At 35.5% G+C, this 27,676-nt stretch overlaps 4 protein-coding genes across 10 annotated transcripts; 2 read left to right on the forward strand and 2 right to left on the reverse strand.

Moving 5' to 3' along the window:
- Nucleotides 1-376: 376 nt before the first annotated feature.
- Nucleotides 377-8,238, reverse strand: LOC123217053 (nuclear pore complex protein NUP62-like). Its single transcript, XM_044637801.1, has 9 exons — nucleotides 6,498-8,238; nucleotides 2,924-3,020; nucleotides 2,742-2,820; nucleotides 2,261-2,383; nucleotides 1,973-2,050; nucleotides 1,373-1,476; nucleotides 1,113-1,200; nucleotides 925-1,023; nucleotides 377-682 (listed from the first exon to the last, which is right to left on the reverse strand). Exons 1-9 carry the CDS (start codon nucleotides 8,047-8,049, stop codon nucleotides 590-592), a joined length of 2,313 nt encoding a protein of 770 aa, XP_044493736.1. The 5' UTR covers nucleotides 8,050-8,238; the 3' UTR covers nucleotides 377-589.
- A 448-nt stretch (nucleotides 8,239-8,686) lies between these two features.
- Nucleotides 8,687-13,816, reverse strand: LOC123216443 (carotenoid cleavage dioxygenase 7, chloroplastic-like). The gene is made up of 7 exons (XM_044636847.1): nucleotides 13,081-13,816; nucleotides 10,975-11,103; nucleotides 10,743-10,874; nucleotides 10,275-10,550; nucleotides 10,087-10,172; nucleotides 9,162-9,476; nucleotides 8,687-8,833 (listed from the first exon to the last, which is right to left on the reverse strand). Exons 1-7 carry the CDS (start codon nucleotides 13,814-13,816, stop codon nucleotides 8,687-8,689), a joined length of 1,821 nt encoding a protein of 606 aa, XP_044492782.1.
- Nucleotides 13,817-18,266: 4,450 nt separating this feature from the next.
- Nucleotides 18,267-25,115, forward strand: LOC123217316 (probable helicase CHR10). 7 transcript variants are annotated; one of them, XM_044638261.1, is made up of 17 exons: nucleotides 18,268-18,547; nucleotides 18,643-18,650; nucleotides 19,092-19,170; nucleotides 19,265-19,425; nucleotides 19,544-19,675; nucleotides 20,046-20,226; nucleotides 20,695-20,812; nucleotides 20,929-21,049; nucleotides 21,507-21,596; nucleotides 21,709-21,816; nucleotides 21,922-22,119; nucleotides 22,210-22,335; nucleotides 22,401-23,062; nucleotides 23,315-23,460; nucleotides 24,263-24,424; nucleotides 24,559-24,673; nucleotides 24,771-25,115. In XM_044638261.1, exons 1-17 carry the CDS (start codon nucleotides 18,367-18,369, stop codon nucleotides 24,793-24,795), a joined length of 2,613 nt encoding a protein of 870 aa, XP_044494196.1. In that variant the 5' UTR covers nucleotides 18,268-18,366; the 3' UTR covers nucleotides 24,796-25,115. The 7 variants fall into 7 exon arrangements, with proteins under 7 accessions (XP_044494197.1, XP_044494196.1, XP_044494198.1 ...); XM_044638264.1 differs by having other exon boundaries at nucleotides 18,415-18,547; nucleotides 19,073-19,170; XM_044638262.1 differs by lacking the exon at nucleotides 24,559-24,673 and having other exon boundaries at nucleotides 18,267-18,547.
- Nucleotides 25,116-25,213: 98 nt separating this feature from the next.
- On the forward strand, nucleotides 25,214-27,585 carry LOC123217318 (type III polyketide synthase A-like). The gene is made up of 3 exons (XM_044638269.1): nucleotides 25,214-25,484; nucleotides 25,651-26,097; nucleotides 26,492-27,585. The coding sequence occupies exons 2-3, from the start codon at nucleotides 25,896-25,898 to the stop codon at nucleotides 27,463-27,465; spliced, it is 1,176 nt and encodes a 391-aa protein (XP_044494204.1). The 5' UTR covers nucleotides 25,214-25,484; nucleotides 25,651-25,895; the 3' UTR covers nucleotides 27,466-27,585.
- The last annotated feature ends 91 nt before the right edge of the window (nucleotides 27,586-27,676 follow it).

Here is a 27,676-nt window from a genome sequence, read left to right on the forward strand (position 1 = left end):
CTATAATAAAGAATTACTAGCAAACCCTTGAACTCCAACGGAATCCTTGAATTAAAACTTTGACACAATTTTAATTTATTTAAACCAGACAAATTCAAACCCAAGCAAGCCCTACTAAGAAATCAGAAAAGATTGTCCTGTCAGACTCCACATGACTTTTTATGGTGTCCTGGCAGAGAAATGCGTTACCATTAAATATGACAACTTGGTTGTATCTATCGAAAACCATCATACATTTCTCCAGATACAAAGTATTTTCAATCTATGGGATCCATTTAAATATCTGACCCCGAATTCCAGATCAAATGATTTACCAAGACAAATTGGACTGACATTGCCCCAATAGATGCTAACAAAAACAAAAATCAAATCTATCTTAACGCAAAATCTCATGTTTACTCCTTTAGGTTGCATTGTAAAGAAATTAAGGAAGGGAAAACCAATGTGAATTGTTTGACAGGCATCTCGCTAGGCCAAAAACAGAGTTCAAATATCTACTTCCTAAGGTTTTTGGAATTCATACAATGCAAAAAGCCTACAGATGGCTCCAAATATTCATAATCAATCATATCCAATGAAAAAAAATGGATCAAGACATCCAAAATTTTGGACCCATCAATTCACGATCTGCAGCAGAACCTTGGTTAGCAAGCTTTTGGATGCGCAGAGAGAACTCCTCAGCCTGGTGAGATATCAGGGTAAGATATAAGTGCTCTTGCAATAAGGACAATTACACAAAAACCAGAGAAACTATATATACTTTAAAACTAAGAACATATGTACAATTCATTCTCATTTTTCCACATGCTAAAAGGAGGTGCGAGAGGAGTAGGTTTTGAGATCCTTGGCATGAAAATCTCATCTAACATGTCTTTCACATGATAATATTTCAATAATAGATGAACAAGAATAATCACTACAAACCTTCTCATCAACCCACATTAAAGAACTTAGTTGATTGTTTAAAATTCGGACAACCACATCCAGTGGAGCCATCCCGTCAATTCCATCAAGTCCTCCCCCCTAAAACAAACCAAAATTGTCTCATATCGCTAACAATTCTTGAAAAAAGATTATTAAAAAGGCTAAAATAATTGAATTTACGTCCTTGCCTGGTTAGCATTTAAAGTCTGAATGATTGATTTTATCTGCTCAGTCATCTGCTCCATTTCTCTCTCGATAAATTCAGCCTGCTCATACCTGAAATGAGAACCGCAAAAAAGTTCTCAAAAATGATTGTTGAGGGGTGAATTTTGACCCAAACCAGGCAGGCTATTTTAAACTAATTACTAGTGTGTATAAAAGACTAGAGTTTCAACTTCCATTCAATCAAAAACTAGGTTAAGCTAAAACATCAGAACAGAATTCTCACATCGCATCTCGAGTTGAGGCGGCTTCATCATCAAGAAGTAATCCACGCTCATCCTTGTAAATGCACTCAGCTTCTTCTTCCATACTTTGTAGAGCCTTATCAACCTAATAATATTTCCGAAGAAGAAGAGAGAACCACAATTAGTAATAAAATATGCCACCAATATTTAACACTTCTTACTCATATATATTAAGTGTTTGTGGTTAACTGAGAGATGGGGTCACAATCTGAGCATAGACACATGTTACTCAGATGCATATAAAAAATATGCCACCAATATTTGATTTTGATACAGAACAAAAACACATTTTGGAAGGTCTAAAAATGCAGGACACAATACTCAGATGCATAGATACATGTTACTTAATAGTAACAAAATCAGAAGTAAAAAGTGAGCATAGAAGAAAACATCTCCATATGATAACAAAAGTAATGGTCACGATAATTCAATCATCAATAATGTCATGAAAAGCAAATGGGAGACTGTAGAACAAATTAAAAATAAAAGAAACAAAAGAAAATGTTTCTACAACTTTGCAAAAGCATATACCTTCAACAAACACAACTAAATATCCAAACAAAAGAACTCGTCAGAATTACCTCTTGCTGATGAGTTTCAATTAACTCAAGCTGTCGCTCCAGGTTAGCCTGGGTCTCAACCACTTTTGCAACTTCAATCTGCTTACAAAATTCATATATTAGCAAGACAAACAATCATAGTTTTTTAAATTATATGCACAAAGCTAATCAGTCCCTCAAGATAAAAGTGAATTTAGACAGCCAAAACCTTTTTTAGCAGGACTAGACTTTGTCATCAACACAAATAAGAGAGTATTGAGAAATCATGCGTTAATATTACACCAATATAATGTATAAACCATATGTCACCTCAAGCCTGAGAAGGACATCACGGTTTTGCAAGATCCTCTTGTCCCACTCAGCTATGGCACTAGCTTGCTTCCGAAACTTCCCAGTGCGCTCTTGTAACTCCGCATTCCACTCCTTGATGATCTTCAAACGAACATAAAAAAATAATAATATTAAAAATATATGAAATAGAAATAAGCCGACTAAAAAGATACAAAAAATGTGTTGCCATTATTCCTCTACATAAAGGAAATATACATGTACTCCAAGAATAAAAAATGAGGAAGAATTTTGGTCTAGGGTATTTAATACAATTTGTTCTGGTGGGCATATCTGCCTTTCATGACGGAATAACTTGTATTTCATTGTAACAAAACAAAAGATATGACAAGCAATTTTTTAACCATAAAAATTGCAACACATATAATCTTTCAAACCAAAGTTGAGGGTACAAAGTAGAAGGCTACACCACAATGCCACGAAAAGGAAAGAATATAAAAACCTCCTCAACAGTTCGCCCTGTGATCTCAGACGGTAATTTTGGTGTAGCAGACACTGTCGTACTGACTGTTGTAGTTGTCCTATAAGAGAGAAAACCATAATGTAGCTGAAGAAGGTCAAGATAGCTTAAATAGCACAAAAAAGTTGAAACATAACATTAGATTTTAAGAATTATACACATACCCACTACTGGAAGCCACAACAAGAGAGGAAGACGTTTGAGCAGCGGGAGCACTGGTACTTGAAGTTGTTGCTGCAGCAGAAGTTGAGGTAGGGATACCTGTATATATGAACTTGTATGAAAACTTCAGAAGTTGAAGAAGATAAACCTCCATAGTTTGTGACAGTCGAAATAACAGCACAAGGACTATCATTACTAAAAGCATTCGACCACCTAAGAATGGAACCTACATCAAACATAGCAGCAGATGCTACTTCTGCACACCTGCCATTTTCATCTTCATTAAATCCCTCTTATCAGCCCTAGAAAAAACCTGCTGAAGTTTCCCTTGCACTTCAATGGGTTTCCTTGGCTACTTCATTAATTTCTAACCTATCCACCACCATCCCCTTTGTCTTTATAGCCTATATAAACCCTTAATAGCATACAGAACACTCAGAATACTTATTTTGTGAGTAACTGGAAAGGCATCAAAAAGAATAATTATTCCAACTGGACAGACAAATTCAGTTGAAAATTTTCTATCTCAATTCATAGTAATTCATAATATGGAATGCTTGAAAGCGGACTGGACAGACTACTGAATCTTGACTTGACTAGAGCATTGATTCAGACTGGACGGACTACTGAATCTTGACTTGAAGACTGAAGCTTGAAAGCGGATTGGCAGGAAAGAAGATATAAGAGGTACGTCCTACTGCTTCGATGGAATGCTTGATTGATTGACCGGACTGACTTCAGCTTGGCCTACTTGAACTAACAACCATAAAGCAGAGACAGAGAGAGGAATTAGTACCACAGACAGGCTACTAAGGCAGAGAGAGGTTCTAACAACCATGCTAGCAAGCGCTTACTTTCTTTCTTTCAAACCAACCTTGACTATTGAGATTATCCATCTTCTTTTCCGAATCGGAATCAAAGTAGTATCCACCTTCTTCCTTTGCCGGTATCCTAAGATCGATCTCTTGACTAAGTCATTTCACACTAAGCACTGAGAACAAGGGACTGATCCCGTACCGTGCTACTACCTTGATCTAGGATTCTTTTCCTCACATCGGATTCTGAACTTGAAAACGGAAGCTCGCAAGATTGCTTGGTACCCTATTTGCAAGCCTTTTCCCCTTGGCTTGGACTGACTGAGAGCAGGGAGAGAAGGAATCGAAAGAATGGAAAGCAGCCAAGGCCAGGCATTGGACTAGTTGAATGAAACCTTCTCCCATTATGGAGTGAGAACCTTTATCCTTTTAATAATATTACGTCTATGGACTCGGCCACCTAGCCATCTTACGGGTTAACTAACAAGAGACATGAGCTTATTCTCGGCATCCTTCATAACCCTTGACTTCACTTGACAGACTTCATACCCGTTTTTTCAACTAAAGTAGCACTAGTCTAAAAGACAATTCAATTGGACTATGAAAGAGAGAAAGGGTTGGTAAAACGTCTCTTTCTAATAGAATCAGTGCTTGTTCTCTATATCTTCGGTTTAGCTTCCTTTCCCTTCACCGTGACCGCTCGATAGACAAAGCAGATAAGATAGCGCTAGCCCGCAGACAGCTTATTCAATGCCAAACCCTACTGACTGAATTTGAGGGAGCTAGCCCTAAGCCTTTTCGAATTCGCAAGCAAAACTGCGGATTCAATATCAATAGCTGTGGATTTTCTTCTTATATATGCAACCTATTCTTGAAGCGGATAAGCGCCAAGCACAGCCAATATGTGGCAGAAAGCTGAATAGTCTCTATTGACAGCGCATCTGCGCAGATATGCGATTAAAACGGATTCTTCCTAACAGCGGATATGGGAAAGCGTTAAGGCTTGAGTCGATAGGGCTTTACTGACTTAAAGAGTCTGGGCCAGGCAATGCTCTCTCTTCAACATGTCGCTTATCAGCTGTTTTCCCCTACTTTCCATTAAAAGCTCCATACATACTATCCCGTAGGTGAACTAGAGCTGGAGACGGCCCTCGTAACACGGCAGCCCTAGATTCCTATGCAGGAAGGGGGGGGGGGGGGTGGATTTAGAGTAATGTATATAACACTATCTAAAAGACTATCCTCACTACTAGCAATCTGTAGATAAAGGAAATGAAGTACTACCGCAGCTGATTCAATAGCAGTTCTCCTTTCCTTAACAAGTAAGCAAGTAAACTACCTTTGAAACTACCCAAAATATGTTTAGAAAGTCAACCTTCTAAGCTGAAGTTAGTGTTGATGTCGGTGACTCGCAAAAAGACTATGACGTTCAAGCGTAACCTCTAGTAACATAAGAAAAGAGTATGTTTCCCCAACTCCTAAATCTAGTAGTCTTCCTTCTACTTCTAGCGCTATCGCTTTCTTTTATTATTTATGTTACACGTCTATCTCACTGTGAAAGTCAACTCCTAGCTCTAAGACTAGGGATCTCTTGCCTACGCATCTTCATATGTACTTTGATGATAGTCATACCCACGCTATCCCTATTACTTTTGCTCTTAGCTGCAGCCCTATCAGCTATTTGACTTTCTATCTTCTTTCTGATCTCCTGCTTTGTCCTTACTCTGAGCGAGAAAAAATCCAATGCATTCTTATCGTTTCGATACATAGTACGGTTCGACTACGTATTCACAGTAGATAAGACTACAGCTGGGATTGGGAACATGAATTTGTGCGTGACATACTCCCACCTATTGAGAGATCAGGATTTTAACCTTCCTATGGTTAGTTAGGAAGGCTCCTATTTGACTATAAAGCAATGTGGTGCCAGATGAAACAAGAAGATGTTACTCACCGATCTGATCCTTCTTCCTTCGAATCAACATCAGTAGTGGCCTAATGCCCGTCTTTGAGGCAAGCGAATCAAAATCGACGTATCAATCGGACTGCTTTTCTTTTTGGTTTTGGGTGAGAAAGGCACTCTCTTTTCCATGACCTGAAAAGAAAAACTACCAAAGCCTTTACTTTTATCCATCTTTGAATAGCGACTTAAACCCCTTGGAAGGTAATTTTCAAAATAAAAGAATTCATTTTTATATTAATTGAATTCCATTCCCATGCCGTAATATATCCAAAAATTCCATAAGTTCCATCTCTTACTTTGCCTTGGAAAAAGAACCCTAAAGATGCACCTGACACTAAGACTTTCCATTTTTCTTATAGTTGCTAATTCTACCTGCTCGAGGCCTTGTTGCTGTGAAGGACCAGGAGTTTTCTTCCTACGGTCACTTATATGCTCATGGGCCGAAGCAAACATTTGTTGACTCATTCGCTTACTTATCCAGTGTTCAAAAGGTAATACTGTCACATGAACCCTTTTTTATGGAGGAATTCTGGCAGTTCACTCTCTGAATGAATGATCTATGAAGGCGCTAAAAACACTCTAACCCAACAAATAATTAACAACTAATTACTTCTTAAATATCAAATTATTATCAACATCATCCTCAAATGTATCTCTTATTACTTTATCGGGCGAATTTAACTAAAAAGTAGATATTTAACAACATAATTTACTTCATGTGTAATCTAACACAACTAACAAAAATCATGTTGATAGAAACAGTGAACTACTCTCAAGTAAAAGAATTAGCCAACTCACTGAAAACAGGTGCCCCAACTGAAGATTGTGATTGTGATGAAGAAGCAGGCGTAGCTGTTTTTGTGGACAGTGAAAAACCTGTAAAAGAGCTAGTAGTCCCAGAAGAAGTAGATGTACTACTGATCATGCCAAAACCAGTAAAAGAACTAGAACTGGAACCAGAGCTGGCAGGTGCCGATGCTGAAGATGTAACTGCAGCAGAGGAAAAACTCACACCAATAGCAGGCAATGTAGCAGTTGTAGTTGTAGCAGGTGTGGCCGTACTAGCGGCGGAAGAGGTGGAAGCAGTTGTGGTAGTGACGGTAGAGAACAATGGCGCTGAAGGTGTTGCGCCAAAAGACAGTGAAGTGGCCTTTGCGGAAGGTGTGCTAGAGATTCCGGCGGTGGAAGAAGCTGCAGTAGCATTGTTGAAGCTGAATGAAGGCTGAGAAGCCGGTGTTCCAAATGAAAAGCTAGAAGAGCTTGCGGATGATGAAGAAGATGTTAGCGAAGGTTGTGAAGCTGTAGATGTTGAACTTTGAGTATTTTGTGAAAATGAGAAACTAGAAGGGATGGAAAACCCAGTAGACGCCGAGAAAGATGGAGATGAACCAGTGGTTGAAGTTGAAGTCGAATTTGAAGATGAACCCAGAGGGAACGCGCTGGAAAATGCAGGAGTAGTTGATTTTGTAGTAGAAAACGCAGCGGAAGCACCAATACCTCCAAATAAGGATGTCGCAGAACCTGTGGTGGTTGAAGATGCTCCTAATGGGGGAGAAGTTGTAGCTCCCGCCGTCGATGAAGCTGTTCCAAACAGGGGCGAAGCCATAGTCCCAGCCGTGGACGAAGATGTTCCAAACAGGGGCGAAGCTGTCGTCCCAGCCGTGGACGAAGATGTTCCAAACAGAGGCGAAGCTGTAGTCCCAGCCGTGGATGAAGATGTTCCAAACAAGAGAGAAGCTGTAGTCGCAGCCGCGGAAGAAGATGCTCCAAACAAGGGAGAACTAGAAGTTGCCGCCACTGAAGTAGACGATCCAAATGAGGGAAAGGCAGAGTTTCCTGCTGCGGATAAACCTGTTCCAAACGGTGAAGAGGTACTGGTGGCAGAAAACGATGTTCCAAACGGCGTCGTAGTAGTACTGGATGTAAATGCTCCAAACAGTGAGGGTGCAGATGCACCGCCGGATGACGCAGTCCCAAAAGTTGAAGGCGTTCCGAACAGCGAGGAAGCGGATGTAGCGGAGGATGAAGTTGCCCCAAACAGGGATGGAGTAGTAGTTGAACCGGTATTAGATAAACCTGAACCGAAGCCAAAAGAAGCGGAGCTAGGATTTGTGGAAGTGGTGGTGATGGAAGAGGAGGTGTTTAGCGAGAAAGAGAAAGGAGATGTAGTGGTTGAGGAGGCAGTAGAGCTAGGGTTTGAAGAAGCGGCGTTGAAAGAGAGTGAGAAAGGGGAAGAAGTACTAGGGTTTGAAGAAGAGAAAGCGGTGGATCCCAATGAAGAGGAAGATCCGAACGAGAACGGGGAGGAGGTTGACGATTGGCCAGATTGAGAAAATGAAAAACCCGACATTGCGATCGCCGGTAGTGACACCCTTCACTTTCCCTCTATCCTTTGTATCTGCCTTCTGCGTAGGATTTTGAATCGGAGGAAGAAGGTTTCGGGATTGGGGTTTTCGCAATTACAAACCGGCCGACGATATCAAAGCATCTTTAGCTGGGCTTGTTATAAATTTTTGGGCCCAATTGATGAATTATTATGCCCAATTCTCCAGCCTTCTTTTGAAAAAAAAAAAAACAAATTGCTCATGATCATCCTAATTAGCCTTTGCTAAGAGTTAATCACTGACTGACTGGCTAACTAATATCATGTATAAATTTAAAAGTATAATTAATGACGAGTCATATTTTCTAATATGAAAGAAATTAATAAATAAATAAGCTATAAAATTTAATTATAATATCTCAAATTGGGCTCAAATCGTCATTTCCACTCTCCAGCTGAATTATCAGTTCAATCAAACTGCATCCCTACTTTCATAATACAAATTTCCAAATATCGGTGTAAAGCCAATATAGACATTATTTAGCATTTGTGTGATAAACTTAAAACTATATAAGTAAAATGTTGTGAAAAGTTAGAATTTGTATGACTGCAACGCCTGTTTATGAGATTTGCGAAGCTGGCAAGCACACTCATAAATTAATCACTAGACGTTGGCCCAAAAACCATGGAATCCAAGTGGAAAATTGAAATTCTTAGGGACTTCGAGTTTAGCTATCAACGCACCATCAACTTCTCCAATCTTCATAGGGTTCAGAATAACTAAAAAACATCTTTGTATTGACACAGCATACTGCAAAATAGTGAGTTAATGTTATTACATTGAAATCCTATACTTAGAAAAAGAGATAACAATATCGAAAGCGATAAAATTACTGTATTTTTTAATTAAAAAGACTAAATTCTGTTTCTTATTGAAATTGTTGAATTTTAAAATTTTCTTATTAAAAAAAATCAAATTATAGATTTTTTTTTTTATGGAAGAAACCAAATTTTTCTTTGATACCTCAAATTGTTGTTATCCTATTATAGAAGCATCAATTTTAACACTCAGAGACATTGATCTATCACAATTATTTTTTATAAAAAATACCAAACTTTTTTTCTGGATTTTGTTTCACCTCAACCACAAGAATATAACCGTCGTCTTCTTCGACACCTCTGGGGACAAAAATAGGCTCCCCAATAAACCTTCGAGCACCAGTGGACCATGTACGGTTAGTATTGGTTGAAACATTCAGCTTCACCACCGTATCAAATGGGAAATGTGGCAACGCCTGGCGAGAGCCAGAAGATGTTGCCGCATAAATTAACGTATTTTTTTTGCCAGAAAATGCTGGATTTATAACAGGGAAATCTGATGGCTTGCTCCAGTTATTCAAAGGCTCCACTCTACATTTTTGGCTGTTCCCATTAGCATCTAAGTTGATAGAAACCTGTGAAGCAAACAAAAATATCGTATTTACCAAATTAATTTTTTAAAAATTGATAATATTCAATGCCAATGTCTACATTTCCCATTGAGAGATAGTGTTTTAAAACCCTAGTAATGATATATGATTGTCTGTGTCCTTCTATAAAATTTAATTCTAATTAAATGTCGATAAAGTAGATAAAATTTTGCAATTAATGGTCTAATAAGGAATATTCATCATATAGTATTAAGTCACAAATTTGTCTAATTAAATTTTTTTTTTTTATTAAATTAGTTCACTGGTCAACACTCTATGATCGGAGGAGAGGTGTAATCTAATTTAGTTGAACTAAATAGTATAAGAAAAAAAATATTTATACCCTATAATTTTATAAAACTATTAAATCTAATAAGTTATATAAATAATCCTTTAATTAAATCTAAAATAAATTTTAAAGAATATAAATGCAATATTCAAAATTTTAAAAGTTTATTGCTAATATTTTATTTGAGGGAAATTTAAACAGTTTGGTTTGCTTATACCCCTAAACAAGTTAATGTCTGATTCAAATATAACCCTAAACAAGTTAATGTCTGATTCAAATATAAAAATATTATTAAGGTGAGAGTACCTGAACAAGATGAGGCAACAATTCATTATCCCTTTGTTTTACATTCATAATCGAAGGGTCTAGTTTACCATTTTTCCAGTTATATCCTGTCAAACAACAAAGATTTCCTAACTTTGTGTTAAAGCAGCAAGATAATACGGCGGATGGATTCAAAGTTTAATGTTACTAGGACTTGAAGAAGGCCTTACCGAAAAGCTTTTGGAAATTAAACCATTGATAGGAACAAGAGCAAGCGTGTATCTGAATCTCTGAGTTCCCATCGGCATCCTTTCTCTCAAAAGCATTGCCGATATGCAACAGCCACATCTGCGAAGGAGCTTCAACAGGCACTCTCCAATCTCGAACTCCGGCAGATTCATGATCAGGAAACCGAGGAAGTAAGTAAATGGGACTCGTGCACTTGCTGGGGTTCACTGATAAAGCTGATATCATTGGAGATAATCCACAAACTGCTGTCATTGATCCTGCACAATGTTTAACAGTATGTATGAAACAATCTCACTTGAACTTATGGAAAATTTTGAAAGTTTAATTTATTCAATTAAAAAAATATAAAAACTTATAAAAAAAAATCTATTGTTTAATCTACTCAATAAAACAAAGTTTGAATTTAATTTTTTAAAAAAATGTGATAATCCATAAGCTCGTATAATTACCTGCCACATCAAGCTTAATTCTGTTGGCGAATAGTATATAATGAGTATCTGTAAATGCCCAGTCATGGATCAACAAATGATCGGGGATATTGAATTCTTGCTTGTTCAATAACTTGAAATTTGGGTCAAATTCTGCAAACATGAGTAAATAAATTACGGAGTATAAGAAGAAATATATGGTACAGTACAGTGCAGCACAGACCCAAAATTGGATAAATCGTATAAGCTTTACCATAAAATGTAAAATTGCTACGCGGTAGTAACATATCTTCTGCGTTGCATGACACCGTAAGAAGTCTATTCCTTTGAGCGTCTAGTTTATAGTGGGACAACAACCGCTTAGGTGGCATTTTAAACACTCCTGCAAACGTTAAAAATAAACAAAAATAGAAACATCTATTAGAGTTATATCATTTGATTATGCATTGATTGGAATCAAACCAAACTTGAAAAATAAACAACAAGGTTTTTTCTCCCCTCTCTAATCGCCACTCTATCTCTAACAACCCCATCTTCCCACCCAAACAAAGAGACTTTGACAAGGTCAATAAATGGACGAAGATGAAGTCTTTGTTTGTTGACAGAGAGAGAATCGTCCTTGTCTCTCTTCATCAACAAATGACGATTCAAGGCAATATCTTGACAACTCAAGACAAAATGATTCATCTTGACGAACAATTCTTCTACTAGATTTCAGACAGTGGGTGCTTTTATCGTCTTGGTCTTCTCGATTGCTTTCGTCGCCATAATGGGTGTTTTCGTCACCATCCAAATCTGCGTCTGTCACCATTGTAGATTCCAGATTTTGAAACCCTAGGTTTAGGGTTTAAAGGAAAAAAGTGATTTTTTTTTTAATTTAATCTTGAAAGAAAATTATTAGTTTTTTAAACTAAAAGAGGAAAATGATATAAATTTTTAGGATTTAATGGTAAAATAATGATTTTACCTTTGTCTCTAATAGACAATTGTAACAAAAATTAGCTCATAAATAAGTATTTAAGTTTTTGAAACCATATAAGTATATACTTGTCTTTGCATTAAAAATTGGGTGGGAAATAGTCCTTAAGCCTTCTTGAATTGGTGATTTGAGTTGGCTTTGGGCCTGTTTATTTGGTTGCATTAAAGTTTTTGGGTTATGAGCTAGTCTCATTCCTTAATTGTGATCATTATTGGAGGATTATTTTCGTAGAAAACTTAGACATTTCCCACCTTATTGGTACAATTTTTAATGGTACTAACCATATTATTTGGGTCTAAGAAATGTCTGACTTTTTAAATGTTGAAAACTATGACATAATGTTGCTAGTGATATATCTCAACCCATCAAAAGAAAAGACATGGATTCATTTACTTATATTGTGATGCTTAAAAAATGGGAAACTAAATATTCAGAATATATTCTAATATAAGAAACTATAATATATTCTAACATACACAAATCAAGCATGACTAGTTTAAATTTTTGAACAATAACTGTAAAGAGAGAAAAGAATTGTTTGAGAAGAAAAATATTTAATAAAGAAAGAAGAATAATAATCATCAAAAAAGAAGCACAAATAGAGAATAAAAAAATGAATCATTGATAAGACAAACTTTGGCACCAACACTAATCACAAGTAGAGTTCAAACTTGATAAGCTAAAATTGTTTAGTTCAAATAGAAATAAAATAATAATTACATTGTTTAATTATATGATGACATATAAGTTTATTTGTAGTCATTAATATTGTTGCATAATAATGATCAAAATTTTATAATGAGTTATTCAAATTAATGAAGTGGTGGTCCAAAAATATGAATTTTTGGATGTGGGGGCAAAAGCCTAAAACAAGACATTTCTAAATATATCTATTTATTATTTTTATTCGCTTTATTACTGTAAATCACTGTTTATGTAACTTAATTATTGTTTGTAATTGCACTTAGTGATTTACATGGTAAATCATCAAATTTTGTGGAGATCTAGGGTTTCTGTAATGTTTTGTTCACTTAAAATGTTCAATCTCTCTTGTTCATCTTGCAATCTTCTCTCAGTTTAGGTGAAATTTATGGATATATCTACTGCCTCTAGTTTTAGGGTTCTCACATAAAATATTAATGTTATTGTGTCGCTGTTTTGGTTTTTTTTTATTTATTTATTATTGTCTGCTGAATGGTTTCATAACAAGACGAGTAGTATCATTATTCTCACATTTAATGTGTAAACTGCGATGTCTGGAATTAATAAACAATTGTTGTTGTTGTTGTTGTTGTTGTTGTAGTCGCCGTGTACTATGAATTTTAACCTATAGTTTTAAAATCATGTTATATAATAATTCGAAACGCAAAATAGTCTTACCATATAAAATCGGCCTCAACATCATCGCAGCTACGTCCCATACATCAGCACTTCTCTCACCACCGTCCGGCAAAGAATCACAACCGTTGATCATATCAAACATCCCCACAGTATCCAGCGTCCCAGATTCAATCTCATACGGGTCCCCACCTTCCCAAAAGCACAGCAACTTTCTCCCCCACTTCAAAACACTCGTGTTAGCCACATTTTTCATCACCTTTGTATTACCAATTTTCTTTCCTCCTTTCAGCACTGAAAACGGACCCCGATGAGTAAACCTCCACGAACGAGTGTGGGGATCATGCTCCTCTTCTTGTGCCTCCGTTTTAACGTACTTCGCCGTGAACTTGACCTCACCAGTGACGCCGTTGATATCAAACGCTCGCAGGTAACCATGGCCGTCAAGAGGGTGCACAGTGGAACCGTGATCGTCGGTGAATAAACCCGGACCGGCAAGATAGTACGTGCCGGAAGGAAAGTCGGTGGGAACTGAACCTTCAACGACGCGAAGAGTGATGGGCTGGCTTGTTTCTGAGCGCTGTGACACGAACAGAAACTGGTAGTCCCAAAAGGCAGCGATGGAGTCGTCAACTTCAGTTGTTAAGCTGGTGGAAAATTGGCTATCTGGAGAGGAAATTGATATAGCTTGTGGAATTTTGACTGAATATGAAGCGTTATGCACCGGAGAGAGTGTTTCCGGAGAAAAGAATTTTGTAGGAGTGAAACGACAGGGCATTATGGCCTGCATTTTCTGGATAGAATAAATATTATATGTGTTAGTGAAGAAGTCAGGGGACGGATTAATATATAATACAAGAAATGTAATCACCTGTGATATTTGCCTTAACTACGGATTTGCCACACGGTTTCCAAGTTTAAGAAATTGAGGCCTTAATTAATTCATTTGAAGGCCGATTGAATTTTGATGAAACTGATGATTTTTTGCATTTAATTTTTTTGTTTTTAATAGTTAAATAATATTTTCGTAACTTTATATTATATCACTTACATTTTTAATAATATAAATAAATTATACTTTTATCTTAATTATTTTAAAATTTTTATTCTCTAACTTACTTTGTTTCATTTTTTTGAATTTCTTTGTTTCTGAAAATCATTCAAAAATAGTTAACAATCCATATGTATTTAGAGTTGATGAAAATGATCAGATCCACTAAAATAAAGATAGTTTGTTAGCAGTATGTTAAGACGGTAACGATGAATGATGAACAATTTTGTCAAAAATCTTTTATATTTTTTTAGTTTTTATAATTATTAATTAAATAGGATATAATTTTTTTTAAAAATTGAAAACAAATTATTTAATTTCAATTAAAAATATCCAGTTTTTTTTTCATCCGTTTTATAATTAATAAATTTTAAATTAATATTCGCAGGAGAAATGTTTTTTTAATTTATTTTAAAGGCAGGAAATCTTCTTCAGTAGCCCTTAATTTGAATATACACGGTGGGACATAGGTTGGATGTAACGTGGAGGACATGAATTCAATTGCTCATGAAATGGCAGACAAATTTTTATTTTTAAATTCTTCTAATATTAACCTTGTGGAAAAGTTTATTACCTTACATCTGAAAAAAAAAAAAAAACCTCAAATGGCAATAGGTTTTTAGCATTTATTTAGTTTCTTTTCATGTGTTGTGGAGGGATGCACTCAAACATTAAATTTAAGAGGTCAAATTTGTTGCAGTGAAATATAAGGGATTAAAGGTTAAATTAACCAGGGTTGTAATTTTATGCAATAAATAACAAGAAACAGTGAAATTTAATCAAATGATTCGGTTTGTTATTTAAACGTTTATATTTATTGTTATATTTTTTTAAGTAATAAAAATTTTTTTTACCCTAACTAAATCTTCTCTTCGAGATAAAAGTCATCAAATGAAACTTTATTAACAAAAATTTAAATTTATGTTCTTTTATATATTAAAAGTTACTTTTTACACATAGTTTTTTTATAAATTGACTTTCAACCATATATATGGGTCGATTTATATTTTAACGATATGTTTATTCATTGCTCTCTTATACTTAGTTGTTTTTTTTATACGATTCTAATACATTTTACTATAGAAAAATTTGACCACACAATTATATATAAGTAATTTGTCAACTTGACTCCATTGATGATTATAACTTCAATTTTGATTGGATTTGATTTGGATTAAATTTAAATAAAACATAATTTGAGATTAAATCGAATCTGAAAAACAATTTAAAACTAACAAGTTGATATCTATATGAATTTCAACTTGATAAGTTTTATGAAAATGAGGCAAATAATATTGGACTCAACTTAACTTCTTGATTTTGTTTTGAAATTGAATTTGAGTAGTTTAAAATCTCTTAGTTTCAACTAATTTATCTATAATGGGCTCCGAATGGCTTATAGTGGAGGGTATAGGAATCCGGCAACTTGCTAAACAAATTGCTCCATTATTAATAAAAATCCGGCCAAAATTTGTTCACAAGACAGACAAATGGAGAATCAGCATACAATTAAAGTAATTAGAGTGCGTTTGAATGAGAATTTTGTAGTGACTTGGTGAGGAATCATGATTAAAAGGGCACTTTAGTGGTTTAAGAATAACCGAAAGGAACGGTGTGATTGTGCACTAGTAATAATAATACATATTAAAATGAAAGCACTAAAGAAGTACAATGATTAGGATTTTGATACCAAGTGTTGAGTTGTTGTGATACTGCCGGAATACTGACAAAAAAGGTTGCCACGTGTACGCATTTCTCAATCTGGCCGTCTATTGAGGAATCTGCTGATCTCATCACCATCAACTCATTCTCCTTTTGGACGGACGCTACTTATATAATACCAACCCACCATCTTCTTTAATTCATGGTAATTAAAATCTGGTGTACTCGGTTACATACCATATTATATTATATGATATGAGAAAATATAAAAAATATATATTATAAGATATATCAAAAATTAATGTAATGATATATTCATTTGCATTGATATAAGTTTATGGGGAGAAATAATGACATTATAAAAATGTATTAGAAAACTTTTGAATTTAAATAAATTATTTTATTATTATTCATATAAAAAATTTATCATGCAATATTATATAATACATAATATATTATACAAAAAATTATATTTTTAAAACATGATATTAGTTTAAAACCCAAATTTAGCACTAATATACTTAATATGAAATTTTTTTTCTTCTTAATAGGTAGGCCCAACCAACTAAATTGATGCATACTCCAAACATTAACTCAATCCAACTATTCAACCCATAAAGATGATAAATATATAAGTTATAGGGTTTAAGTATAATTTATTAAGTTCAGTTAAATTTGAATTAATTGTTTCTATTTTGAGTTCAAACTTGCACATATAACTTTTTAGCTCATTGAGATCAAACTTTACATAAATGCAATTAATTGAAATTTGAATTAAATAATACTTGACCGGAGTGTTACTTTAGTTTTAACAGTGAAAATGTATTTTCTTTAGTTTATAAAACATATTTTATGAAGATTAATATCATTTACACATCTAAATACAAACAATAAAATTATGTATAAATAATATATATAATTTTATATAAAAATAATAATATATCACTATTTGATGAAGTATTATTTTATCTAATTTTCAATTAAAAAAAAATCTAAACTTTGACCACAAAATCTGTGAGTATACAGACCTTAGGCCCAGTGCAACATATAAGCCCGATGGATCTATCCAACCCACTGACACCTCTACTCACGGCAGTCATCAATTACCCAAAACAGAGTCCTAGCGGTACACTTTTTCAAATCTAGATGTTGGGGCTATTTTCCCTCCACCTCGTCCCTTTTAAAACACTTACAGGCCAATTTCCCTCCATCCTTCTCCCTTCCCCTGCTCAAAACAATCTCGAAGAAGTGTGGAAGTCTTCGTATAGTTTGGTGTGTCAATCAGGTTGATGCACCGGTAATTTTCTTTTTCAATTATCGAAGGTTTTACTTCTGTATCTTGAAAACAAAACAAAAACCACGATTTAATCTAAACTCTTTTTCTTTCCAAAATCAAATTAGGGTTTGTAAAATTCCGATTAGAATATACCCTTAATTATGTGGCAGTGTTTCCTATTCGAACACCAATTGGTAACCCCGAGGGTTGGCAGGGTGGTCAGGAATGTGTGCTCCCTTCACTGACTTCCTGAGTTCGAGCCTTGGGGCCACCGATCTCACGAAAGTGGTGAAATTTACCCGGTTCATTGGGTTAGTCGGGTATTCAATGAGCCCCGAGGATTAGTCGAGGTGCGCGTAAGCTGGCCCGGACACCTCGGTTACCAAAAAAAAAAAACACCAATTGGTTTAATCGCATTGTGCACCCTGGATAGACAGACGACTGTTGGCATTAATTTCGATCTCTTTTCACTCTGCCTTTGTTATTTTCTCAAATTGAATGGTTGTCTGGTACTGTGGATTTCTGAGTAAATTCCTGCTACTTGTCTAAAATAGTACTAGAAGATTTTTCGTTGGAAAGGCTTTACTGGATTATTTTATAGGATCTCAAATGGTGTTTAGTTGATGAGTGGTAATCTGCAGTTTAGAGATTTTAAGAGGAAAAATCCTTATATTAAAACCTAAACCAAATCAGTAGGTCTAATCGAGAATTTCTAAATTATGAATAAAATTATTTAACCATTAAACTGGATTATCACGTTTTTTTGATAAGTGGATTGACATATGTTGAATAAGATAAATAGTATTAAACCGCAGTTCAATGTTTATGTCAGACTTGTTCTGTTATTGTGCTCATGTCCTATGGTAGAAACTCTGTTTTTTTTTTTTTTTTTTTTAAACACTCTTTTAAAAATTCTAATTACGTTGTTATGCCTTCACTGGTCTGACCAATCGGCTGCACTGGTCTATTTGTAGATTAGACCTTTGTTGAATGCTTTATCTCAATCTAAAAACATTGTTGAAAACTCTTGATTTTTTGCATCCTTGGTGATAATAATAGTTTACTCTCATATATGGAAAACTTTTAATCTGGAAATCAGATTTCCGTTAAGTTTTTATTTAGTTATAATGGATTTTAAACTTACCACCGAGGCACCGACTTAGTAGTTTGTATACGTGGCAACATCACATAGCGTCTGACTCAACTGCTATAATTTGCTGGAACTAAATTTCCGAGACACAAACAAGATTTAATTTTGAGTTTCATATTTCTGGTTATATTCTCTTTAACAGTCAAAGGAACTCTAGAAGTTCAATAAGGTGACAAGATAATAAAAGAGATGAAATACAAGCAGAGGCTTATAACAGCAGCAAAAATTATACTTGAAGACGATGCACGTGGAGGACTCTTGTGTGGGAATTCTACCGACTTTGGTGTCACCGCCACGTTGAAACTTCACCAAACGGAGGGAATTCGCTGGCTCATACGGAGATATCTTCTGGGCGTCAATGTTATTCTTGGTTAGGGTTTCCTTTTAACTATGTTTTAAGGAGAAATGATTATTAAATGATGTTAAAATCTGAGTATTACTCAATTCTTTTTACTGTATTTGCAGGAGATGAGGTATGAATTTCTATTTTGTTTATTGATCGGAGTCTCTTCATAAGTAACATAACACCCAGTTTTTAAATTCTACTATTTCAAAATTCTTGAAACCGTCTGAGGTAATTATTTACACGCTAGTTTCTTTTTGTTGATATCTTTATTAGTATTTGAAGCAGCGGCACGCCGGCATCTATGGAAAATTTAAGAGTGAAATTGTTTTTTGCTGTCTTGAATTCTTGATAAAATTTGAATTGTCTATTATGGAAGATTCTCGAAGATAATATGGTAGAAATTCTACCTTCAATATGACACTTGAAATCTATGCACATTCTTATTGTTGTCTGGAACCAGGACTGTCTTATATTCTTATTTGGTTCTTTCAGCCTCTGTCTTTTTTTATAACCGTTGGGAATAACCGAGGCTTTTCTAATTGCTGACAGTTTTTTGCATCCTTGGTAGATGGGACTTGGAAAAACTCTACAAGCCATAGCTTTATTGAGCTATTTGAAGATGAATCAGATGTCACCTGGGCCATTCTGTGCGTCAAAAAGCCTTTTATTCAATTATGAGTCATGATACTTTTCATCTATGGAAATGGTTTGAGTTAGTGATTTCCCCTTTTTTTTCTGCAGTGGTTTTGTGTCCACTAAGTGTGACAGATGGTTGGGTGTCTGAGATGGCCAAATTCGCTCCAAAACTTAAAGTTCTTAAATATGTGGGTGAGAAAGAACACCGGCGCAGTTTACGCAAAACAATGTATGAGCAAGTTATAGAGAAGTCCTCATTGTCTGATGTGAGTATTTGTTCTTAATATGCGGTCTTACAGATAAAACCTCTTATGGATGGAATTATATCTTAAGTGAATAACAGATCTGTTTTAATAGCTTATTATAAGTTGTGTTATTTTGCAGGTATCATCATTGCCTTGTGATATACTGTTGACAACATATGACATAGCCTTGGTGGATCAGGATTTTCTATGTCAAATACCTTGGCACTATGCCATAATTGATGAAGCCCAGAGACTAAAAAACCCTTCCAGTGTAAGTTTGAGATCTATACATTTAGTAAAATATACTTCCACAGTGGTGATTGTATGATGATAAAATTAATTTTACTTTTAAAAACTATAAGAGATGCTACAGTCAATCATCAAATATTAAAGTTATAAAATGATTGTAATGGTGGTTGAACAGTCACATATTCATAAATTCTTGATCTGTTGTCTCTATTCTTCTCTTCTCTTTTCTCAACCTTACAGGGTGATTACTACCGTGAATTCCGACTAAATTATGCTAGTTTCTAAACTAAGATTAGACATGAGTGGGTGAAATGTAATATTTTAATGCAAAGATTTTCTCTATTTTCCTATGATTTTCTCATTGTAAGACTTAAATGATTTAACCATGACAGATTCTATACAAAGTCCTCAGAGAGCGTTTTGTCATACCGAGAAGATTGTTGATGACTGGCACACCTATACAAAATAATCTTTCCGAGCTTTGGGCCTTGATGCATTTTTGTATGCCTTCAGTATTTGGGACACTGGAAGAGTTCCTTTCTACTTTTAATGAAGCAGGACATTGCTTATCAGGTTATTTTCTTATTTCATGAATAATCTGTACAACATTGCTGAAAAACAGAATTACAGTTGGAAACAAGGCATCTCAAAAATGAACTTATTGACATTAAAATAGTTTTAGGTTTTGGTTATTGAAGTCAGGGTTCTATTACATTGTTCATTATGTTTTCTGCACCTTCATCTCGAAGCTCAAATTGGTAGATTGATGCATCTGCTTTTTAATTACTCTTCTTTCTGCAATTTTTCACTGTACTTACCATGTACTTTTTCCTTTTTATTCTGTTTCTTCTTGGGAAGAGTTATGTAGCATATTAATATTCACATAAAACTTGGCCACCTGATATGTGATTGTCACCTTATTTATGTAAGGACAAGATTGGTGCTTGTGCAATTTTTTTTCTTTACTGTGTATTTATTTGTATAATTACTAATTCTCCATTTTCATGTACTTATTATATAATTGAATAATTTTTAAATCAGCCAAGGGAGGGTTTAGGAGTTTGAAATGTATATTGCATGCCTTCATGCTCCGGCGGACAAAATCTGAACTGATCAAGTCTGGAAGTTTAAGGCTGCCGCCTCTTACTGAGATAACAACGTAGGCTTACTCTTTTTTTTAAATGTGTACTTCAGTGGTTGCTCTTAGTTCCTGTTGTAACTACTTCTATACAGCCAAATCAAGTCATAAAAGAAATCTGGACTTGGTCATGACAGGATGGCTCCTATGGTCTCGTTGCAAAAGAAAGTGTATACTTCAATATTGAGGAAGGAGCTACCAAAACTTCTAGCACTGTCTTCTGGTGGTGTTTCTAACCATCAGTCTTTGCAGAATATAGTATGTCTCTGCTTCTCAAAATTTTCCCCTTGAAGACTTTTTCTTCATTTACCCACATATATTGCAGAGTAAATGCTTTCTTCTCTTGGAAGACCTAAAGAGCACACTGTTATGTTTCTAACGAGAAGTTAGTTTGATTCATGATGATTTTATTTTATTTTTTTCTATCTGAAATAGGTTTACGTGGAGATTTATGTGCTTGATGACTTTCAACCTAGATTCTTCGTCTAAAATATTTAGTTCCATATGGACTTTGGAGATTTATGTAGGCAATTGATTGCACAACGTAAAGATATTCCATTTAATAAGGAAATCAAGCATATTCATTTATGTATCTTAAGTTTGAATAGCTGACTGAATTTGCGTGTCTCTTTTCACTGTCATTACTCATCACCTTGTTTCTCTACTTATTGGGTATAAATGATGTTTGAATGATTAAATCTGCTTACCTATTCAGGTAATACAACTGCGAAAGGCATGTAGTCATCCTTATCTCTTTCCTGGTATTGAGCCCGAACCTTTTGAAGAAGGAGAACACCTGGTTCAGGTAGCCTTTTCATCTAGGTTTTGTTGACAAATGTAATTAATCTGGGGTATCTGCTGCATCTCTGAGCCATTTCCTTCCAACCAACATGCTGTTTTTATGACTTCTTGATCAGGCTAGCGGTAAACTTGTAATTTTGGACCAACTACTTCAAAAGTTGTATGCTTCTAAGCATCGTGTTCTTCTCTTTGCTCAGATGACCCATACGCTTGACATTTTACAGGCTTGCTTTCTGAATCTTAATTATGTTTAAAATTTATGTCTTCAGCTTGAGTGCTGAAGCTGATTGATATTGAAAACTATACACTGCTATTCACTTGAAATGTAGGATTTTTTGGAGTTACGAAAATATTCCTATGAGCGTCTTGATGGATCGGTTCGGGCTGAGGAGCGTTTTGCTGCGATAAGAAATTTCAGTGCTTCATCATCTATGAGGAGTTCTGAAGCTAATGGTAATGATGCTTTTGTTTTTATGATCTCCACAAGAGCTGGTGGAGTTGGTTTGAACCTCGTAGCTGCTGATACTGTGAGCTTTATCAAATTCTATGAATCAAATTCTCTTCTGACCAGTAGAAGTTTTACCGTGGACATTTTCATAATTTCAAATTTTGTGCAGGTTATCTTCTATGAGCAAGATTGGAATCCTCAGGTGGACAAACAAGCTCTGCAGCGGGCACATCGGATTGGTCAAATGAATCATGTGTTGTCTATTAACCTTGTAACTAGACACAGTGTGGAGGAGGTGATGTTCTTATCTCATTTCTATAATTTATTATTGTTGATACTGAGTAGAAACATGTTGTTTAGGTTATCATGCGAAGAGCTGAGAGGAAGTTGCAACTTAGCCATAATGTTGTAGGAGAAGATGTTATGCACGAGGAAGAGAAAGGAAAAACCAGAGTTGAAATGGGTGATTTGAAATCTGTTATATTTGGGTTACATATGTTTGATCCTAAAGAAATCAACAATGAAGAATCAGATGGCTTGAAGTTGTCTGAATTAAATACCATGGCAGAGATGGTAATTGCAATGCGCCATGAAAAAATACCAGTTGAGGCTGGCCAGAAGCTCGAAGTCAGTCCAGTGGATCTTTTGGATGGAAGTGATCTTGGGCAGGGAACTTCTGCTTCTGTGCTTTTTGATCCTGGTCTTGATGAGGCTTCATATCTCTCATGGGTTGAACAGTTCAAACAGGCATCACAAATAAGCATTAATTCTGTTCTGGAGTTGGGAGGTAGAAGGAAAATACCTGAGGATAAGAATTTGAAATTTGAGGCCGCTAGAAAGAAGGTTGAAGAAAAGAAGTTGGCTAAATGGGAGGCCTATGGATACCATTCATTGTCTGTTGAAGATCCTATATGCCCAGCAGATGGTGATACAATGTCACAATCAGGCTCTGTTCAATTTGTTTACGGAGATTGTACGGATCCTTCAAAAATTTGTCCATCTGAGCCTGCTGTTATATTCAGGTTATTCTTGTTCTTAGTGCTCTTTCTCCAGCTTGAATGGTCTAATTGTAATTTTAAATATCATGTTTAATTTGTATATCAGAAACTGTAGGAGGAAAATCCTCTCAGGTAAGCTGCAAAACTGATTTGAAATTGAAATTTTATCAGTAGGCACAACTGCATGAATAGAGTTATTTTTCTGTTGGAAATTCCAAGTAAAATTTGGTGTCATTAAGCTTAATGTCATGAATTCTTTGTGCATTGATTTTACAGTTGTGTTGATAACTCTGGAAACTGGGGGAATGGAGGGATGTTTGATGCATTAGTAAAACTTTCTACAAACATTGCTGATGCATATCAGAGGGCTTCTGAATTTGGGGACCTTCATCTTGGTGATCTCCATCTTATAAGAATCAATGGTCTGCTATTTGTTACATTCTTCCTTACCATTTGTCATATATTGTATGCAGATAAATTCCTTTCTAGTGCACACAAAGACAGACTTGTGATTTGTTCTATCTCTTTTATCTTCTCAGTTCATTATCTTATCTTTATCACTCATTACTATCACCAGTGCCATGACTGCTTAAGTTTGTTTTGAGGATGGTTTTCCTAATTGGTTTGGTTTGGTTTACATATAAATTTATCTGCTATATTTTGTTTGCATCTAGAAATTCTCATAGATCATTTTTGTTGGGTCCTGTAACAAGAGTGTATTCAGTTTGGAACTCTTGCTGAAATTAATTATCCTGGCTAGTAAATTTCATCTAAAAAAATCTAAAGTCAAATGACACAAATTTATGAGTTTCTTTTGGGATATCTCTTGTTTTTATCCCTTCGGCATACTCTGGCTACTAAAAAGTTAAATTCCTAATATCAGATTTGGACCTGAAAATGTTGTGTACAAAAGCTTGTATTTGATGTAGGAAAAATTAGAGTAATGCAACTTGATTGGATGAAGATATTTTTGTTGGTCTGTTAATTCTTGGGATTTTGTTGGAGAAATCCTTAAAAGTCGACTTCCTGCTGTTTTCTTGAATACAACTCATATATAGAGACATTTGCTCTAATCATTTTTGATGAGCTGAAATTGAAAATTTGTATTCTAACATGATGCACTTTATGTGCCACTTTTTTATTCCTTGTATTTGGAAATAGTATGTGTCTTGCTCTCCTAAACATGTTATCACTAAATATCAACCATTTTGTTGCTATGCCTAGAGGATTGTGATGAAGGGAGTATAAACAATGCTCCTCAGTGGGTGGCTTTGGCTGTTGTACAAACATATAATCCAAGACGTAAAGTCCCTCGGAGTGATATATCTATTCCTGACCTCGAATGTTGTTTATCAAAGGCGGCATTCTCAGCAGCTCAAAATTCTGGTTAGTCATCATGCAGCAGTTTTAGTCTGACTTGAATATGTTAGAAGGTCTAGTTTCTCCATGTTTTAATGATCAACCATTGCCTTTTTATATTGTCTTATGTAACTATATGATATTTTTTCAATTTCCAAAAGCTTCAATACACATGCCACGAATCGGTTATCAAGGTGGATTTGATCGGTCAATGTGGTACAGTGTGGAGCGGCTTCTACGAAAATATGCTTCTATTTATGCCATAAAGATTTTTGTGTATGTCTCTCCCCCACCCTCTATATATATACATTTATATGTTTGTGGTTACATATATAAACGCACATTGATTTCCTTTTGTTTTTACTCTTCTCAGATACTATTACCGACGGTCATCTTGAAGTTTGGGGTGGAACATTGTTTACATTGTCTAGTGGTGGTCTAGAAAGGACAACATGTTGTAGTTGTACTGATTCCTCTTTTCTTAGCGTTTAGGAGCTATGACCCAAGTGTCTGCTAACTTTTCTTATATATACTTCAGTCAGTTATTTTATGTTTTTTATTTGTATTAATTCCTTACTACGGAAGGAACGACTCTCTTCTTCTGCTGTGTACTGTCCAAATGTTTTTGGCCAGTTCTTTCTGGTAATGGTGTTACTCGAGATCCGATTCCGAGTATTTGGATTGCCTTCTATGAAAATATGTTTCTTAATTTTTTCAATCTAAAACTTGTCTTTTCTTTTTTTCTAATTTTGTGTATGGGAACAAAGTTGCTTATGCCTGATTTGCATTTCTCGATTGTATTATAAAATTTAATTTCAGTTTATATGCATTTGTGCAACGACAATTTGAATAGATATTTATATGACTTGTTTGCACTAAACTATTAAGGCATATGTCTATATTAAACTGAAGTAAAGACGTGATCTGCATTTATCTTATGGCATTTCTCTAGCACCAGTGTATTCTGTAAATTTAGATTTTGTATTGACGGAGGATTCTGTAAAATGGGAAGTCTTTGCCAGTTATTTGAAGAGCTGCTGCCCCAATTTCTTGAATATTTGTACGGGAAATGGGAAGAGTCTTACTGGTTAGTGCTTCTATATGATACCTGCACATATTTGTTTTTAACTTTAAGAGGCTAATTTTTTGAAAAATAATTTTTCCTTCATATTGGTAAATAAAAATGTGAGAAGGCATGCACTTAGAGCCGTTGGTTTTCCTGAATTTTTTATGCTTGTTCATAATCTTTGAAGGGAGCTTTCCTGAGTGGAGAAACGAAAAGATTGTTACTCTCCGAAAAGCCTTCACACTTTAAACCCAAGAACCCAAATATTACCAACCTTGATAAACTATCATTTTTCCCTTTTCATGCTACTCTTCCTTAACACCAACCTCTCTCCTGAACACAAATAAGCTCCCATTTATATTCCCCTGTCCTGTTGAACTTCTCCTCCACTAACTTCTCATCATTATCCAATTTCTCGTGTTACTGTTTAAGATGTCAAAAAATCACAATCAGGGCACTACTAGGCACTGCTCTGCGCCAGGCAGGCGGATTCCTACACCTGGGAAAGCTACTGTTCTTGCAATAGGAAAGGCCTTCCCTAGTCAGCTTGTTCCTCAGGAATGCTTGGTTGAGGGTTACATCCGGGACACTAGATGTGATGATGTCTCCATCAAGGAGAAACTAGAACGCTTGTGTAAGTAAACTTCTACTCAATAACTCAACTGATTTTATTACTTCTACTCATATTGAAACTATGGATGGATCCGATCTAGTTTATATCGAATCTATAATTGATTCAAATGAGTTGATTTTGAGTTAGAGGTCTAGTTTGATAATTCAATTAAAATTGATTCGTTTATTTATTTGGTGAGATTGTTCACTCTTCTAATAACGTTATTTGTCACACATTAATCCGCTAATAATATTTTATATTAGCTTAAACAAATTTGAGCTTTTGCTTGATGTAGATGTTATAGCTTCAATTTGAGCTCAAGTCAAACTGAGATTTGGTTTGGTTTGGTTTGGAGTAAATCGAACCTTAATTGAAATTTGACTTTGTGTGTGTATTTTTTTCTCTCTTTTGCTAGGTAAAACCACAACCGTGAAGACAAGATACACTGTCATGTCTAAGGAGATCCTAGACAAATATCCTGAACTTGTGACTGAAGGCTCACCTACCATCAGCCAAAGACTTGATATAGCGAACCCAGCGGTTGTAGAGATGGCCTTGGAAGCAAGCCTTGCTTGCATAAAGGAATGGGGAAGGCCCGTAGAAGACATCACGCATATCGTCTACGTTTCATCAAGTGAAATTCGCCTTCCTGGCGGTGATCTTTATCTTGCTAGCAAGCTTGGCCTTAGAAGTGATGTTGGCCGCGTAATGCTGTATTTTCTTGGCTGTTATGGTGGTGTCACTGGCCTCCGTGTTGCCAAAGATATAGTAGAAAACAATCCGGGAAGCCGTGTTTTGTTAACTACTTCTGAAACTACCATACTTGGTTTTCGTCCACCAAACAAGGCTCGCCCTTATGATCTTGTTGGGGCTGCTCTCTTTGGTGATGGAGCTGCAGCTGTCATCATCGGAGCCAACCCGATAATGGATATAGAGTCTCCTTTCATGGAGTTAAACCACGCAGTTCAACAATTCTTGCCTGGAACACAAAATGTTATCAATGGGCGTCTTTCTGAAGAGGGGATAAACTTTAAGCTCGGCAGGGACCTACCCCAGAAGATTGAAGATAATATAGAAGAGTTCTGCAAGAAGCTGATGGGAAAAGCTGGTTTAAAGGATTTCAATGATCTGTTTTGGGCAGTCCATCCTGGTGGACCAGCAATTCTGAACCGCCTGGAAAGTACATTGAAATTAAACACTGAAAAGTTGGAGTGTAGCAGGAAGGCTTTAATGGATTATGGAAATGTGAGTAGCAACACCATCTTTTATGTGATGGATTATATGAGGGAGGAGTTGAAGTTGAAGCATAAACAAGTGGAAGAATGGGGACTTGGCTTAGCATTCGGGCCTGGCATTACATTCGAAGGCATTCTTCTTCGTAGCCTGTAATCAGTCTCATGATGCAGTCAATAGTTTAACATTTTCAAGTATCAACCCTTCAACTACTGCTTCTGCATGTGTTTAATATCAGTAATTCTGAAGATATGATATTCAACAATATCTATTTAAGTAGTTGTTCCAACTTTTCTGCATTCTATAAAGGCTAAAGCCTCCCTGCACTGATCAGGTGTAGGCAATATTTCCAGACTTGGTCGGGTCT

The sequence above is a fragment of the Mangifera indica genome, chromosome 5 (genome assembly GCF_011075055.1).
Source record: "Mangifera indica cultivar Alphonso chromosome 5, CATAS_Mindica_2.1, whole genome shotgun sequence".
Classification (NCBI taxonomy): Eukaryota; Viridiplantae; Streptophyta; class Magnoliopsida; order Sapindales; family Anacardiaceae; genus Mangifera; species Mangifera indica.

Excerpts from the sequence above, each read along its gene's own strand:
- LOC123217318 (XM_044638269.1), top strand. The coding sequence starts at position 25,896 with ATGTCAAAAAATCACAATCAGGGCACTACTAGGCACTGCTCTGCGCCA. Across the intron at positions 26,098-26,491 it reads GGAGAAACTAGAACGCTTGT|GTAAAACCACAACCGTGAAG; the intron begins GTAAGTAAACTT and ends CTCTTTTGCTAG.
- LOC123217053 (XM_044637801.1), bottom strand. The coding sequence starts at position 8,049 with ATGTCGGGTTTTTCATTTTCTCAATCTGGCCAATCGTCAACCTCCTCC. Across the intron at positions 2,051-2,260 it reads ATGTCCTTCTCAGGCTTGAG|ATTGAAGTTGCAAAAGTGGT; the intron begins GTGACATATGGT and ends TTTTGTAAGCAG. Across the intron at positions 1,477-1,972 it reads TTGAAACTCATCAGCAAGAG|GTTGATAAGGCTCTACAAAG; the intron begins GTAATTCTGACG and ends AAATATTATTAG.
- LOC123217316 (XM_044638261.1), top strand. The coding sequence starts at position 18,367 with ATGAAATACAAGCAGAGGCTTATAACAGCAGCAAAAATTATACTTGAA. Across the intron at positions 20,813-20,928 it reads CCTCTTACTGAGATAACAAC|GATGGCTCCTATGGTCTCGT; the intron begins GTAGGCTTACTC and ends TGGTCATGACAG. Across the intron at positions 21,597-21,708 it reads AAGGAGAACACCTGGTTCAG|GCTAGCGGTAAACTTGTAAT; the intron begins GTAGCCTTTTCA and ends CTTCTTGATCAG.
- LOC123216443 (XM_044636847.1), bottom strand. The coding sequence starts at position 13,816 with ATGCCCTGTCGTTTCACTCCTACAAAATTCTTTTCTCCGGAAACACTC. Across the intron at positions 11,104-13,080 it reads GTTGAGGCCGATTTTATATG|GAGTGTTTAAAATGCCACCT; the intron begins GTAAGACTATTT and ends TAACGTTTGCAG. Across the intron at positions 9,477-10,086 it reads TGTTGCCTCATCTTGTTCAG|GTTTCTATCAACTTAGATGC; the intron begins GTACTCTCACCT and ends TTTGCTTCACAG.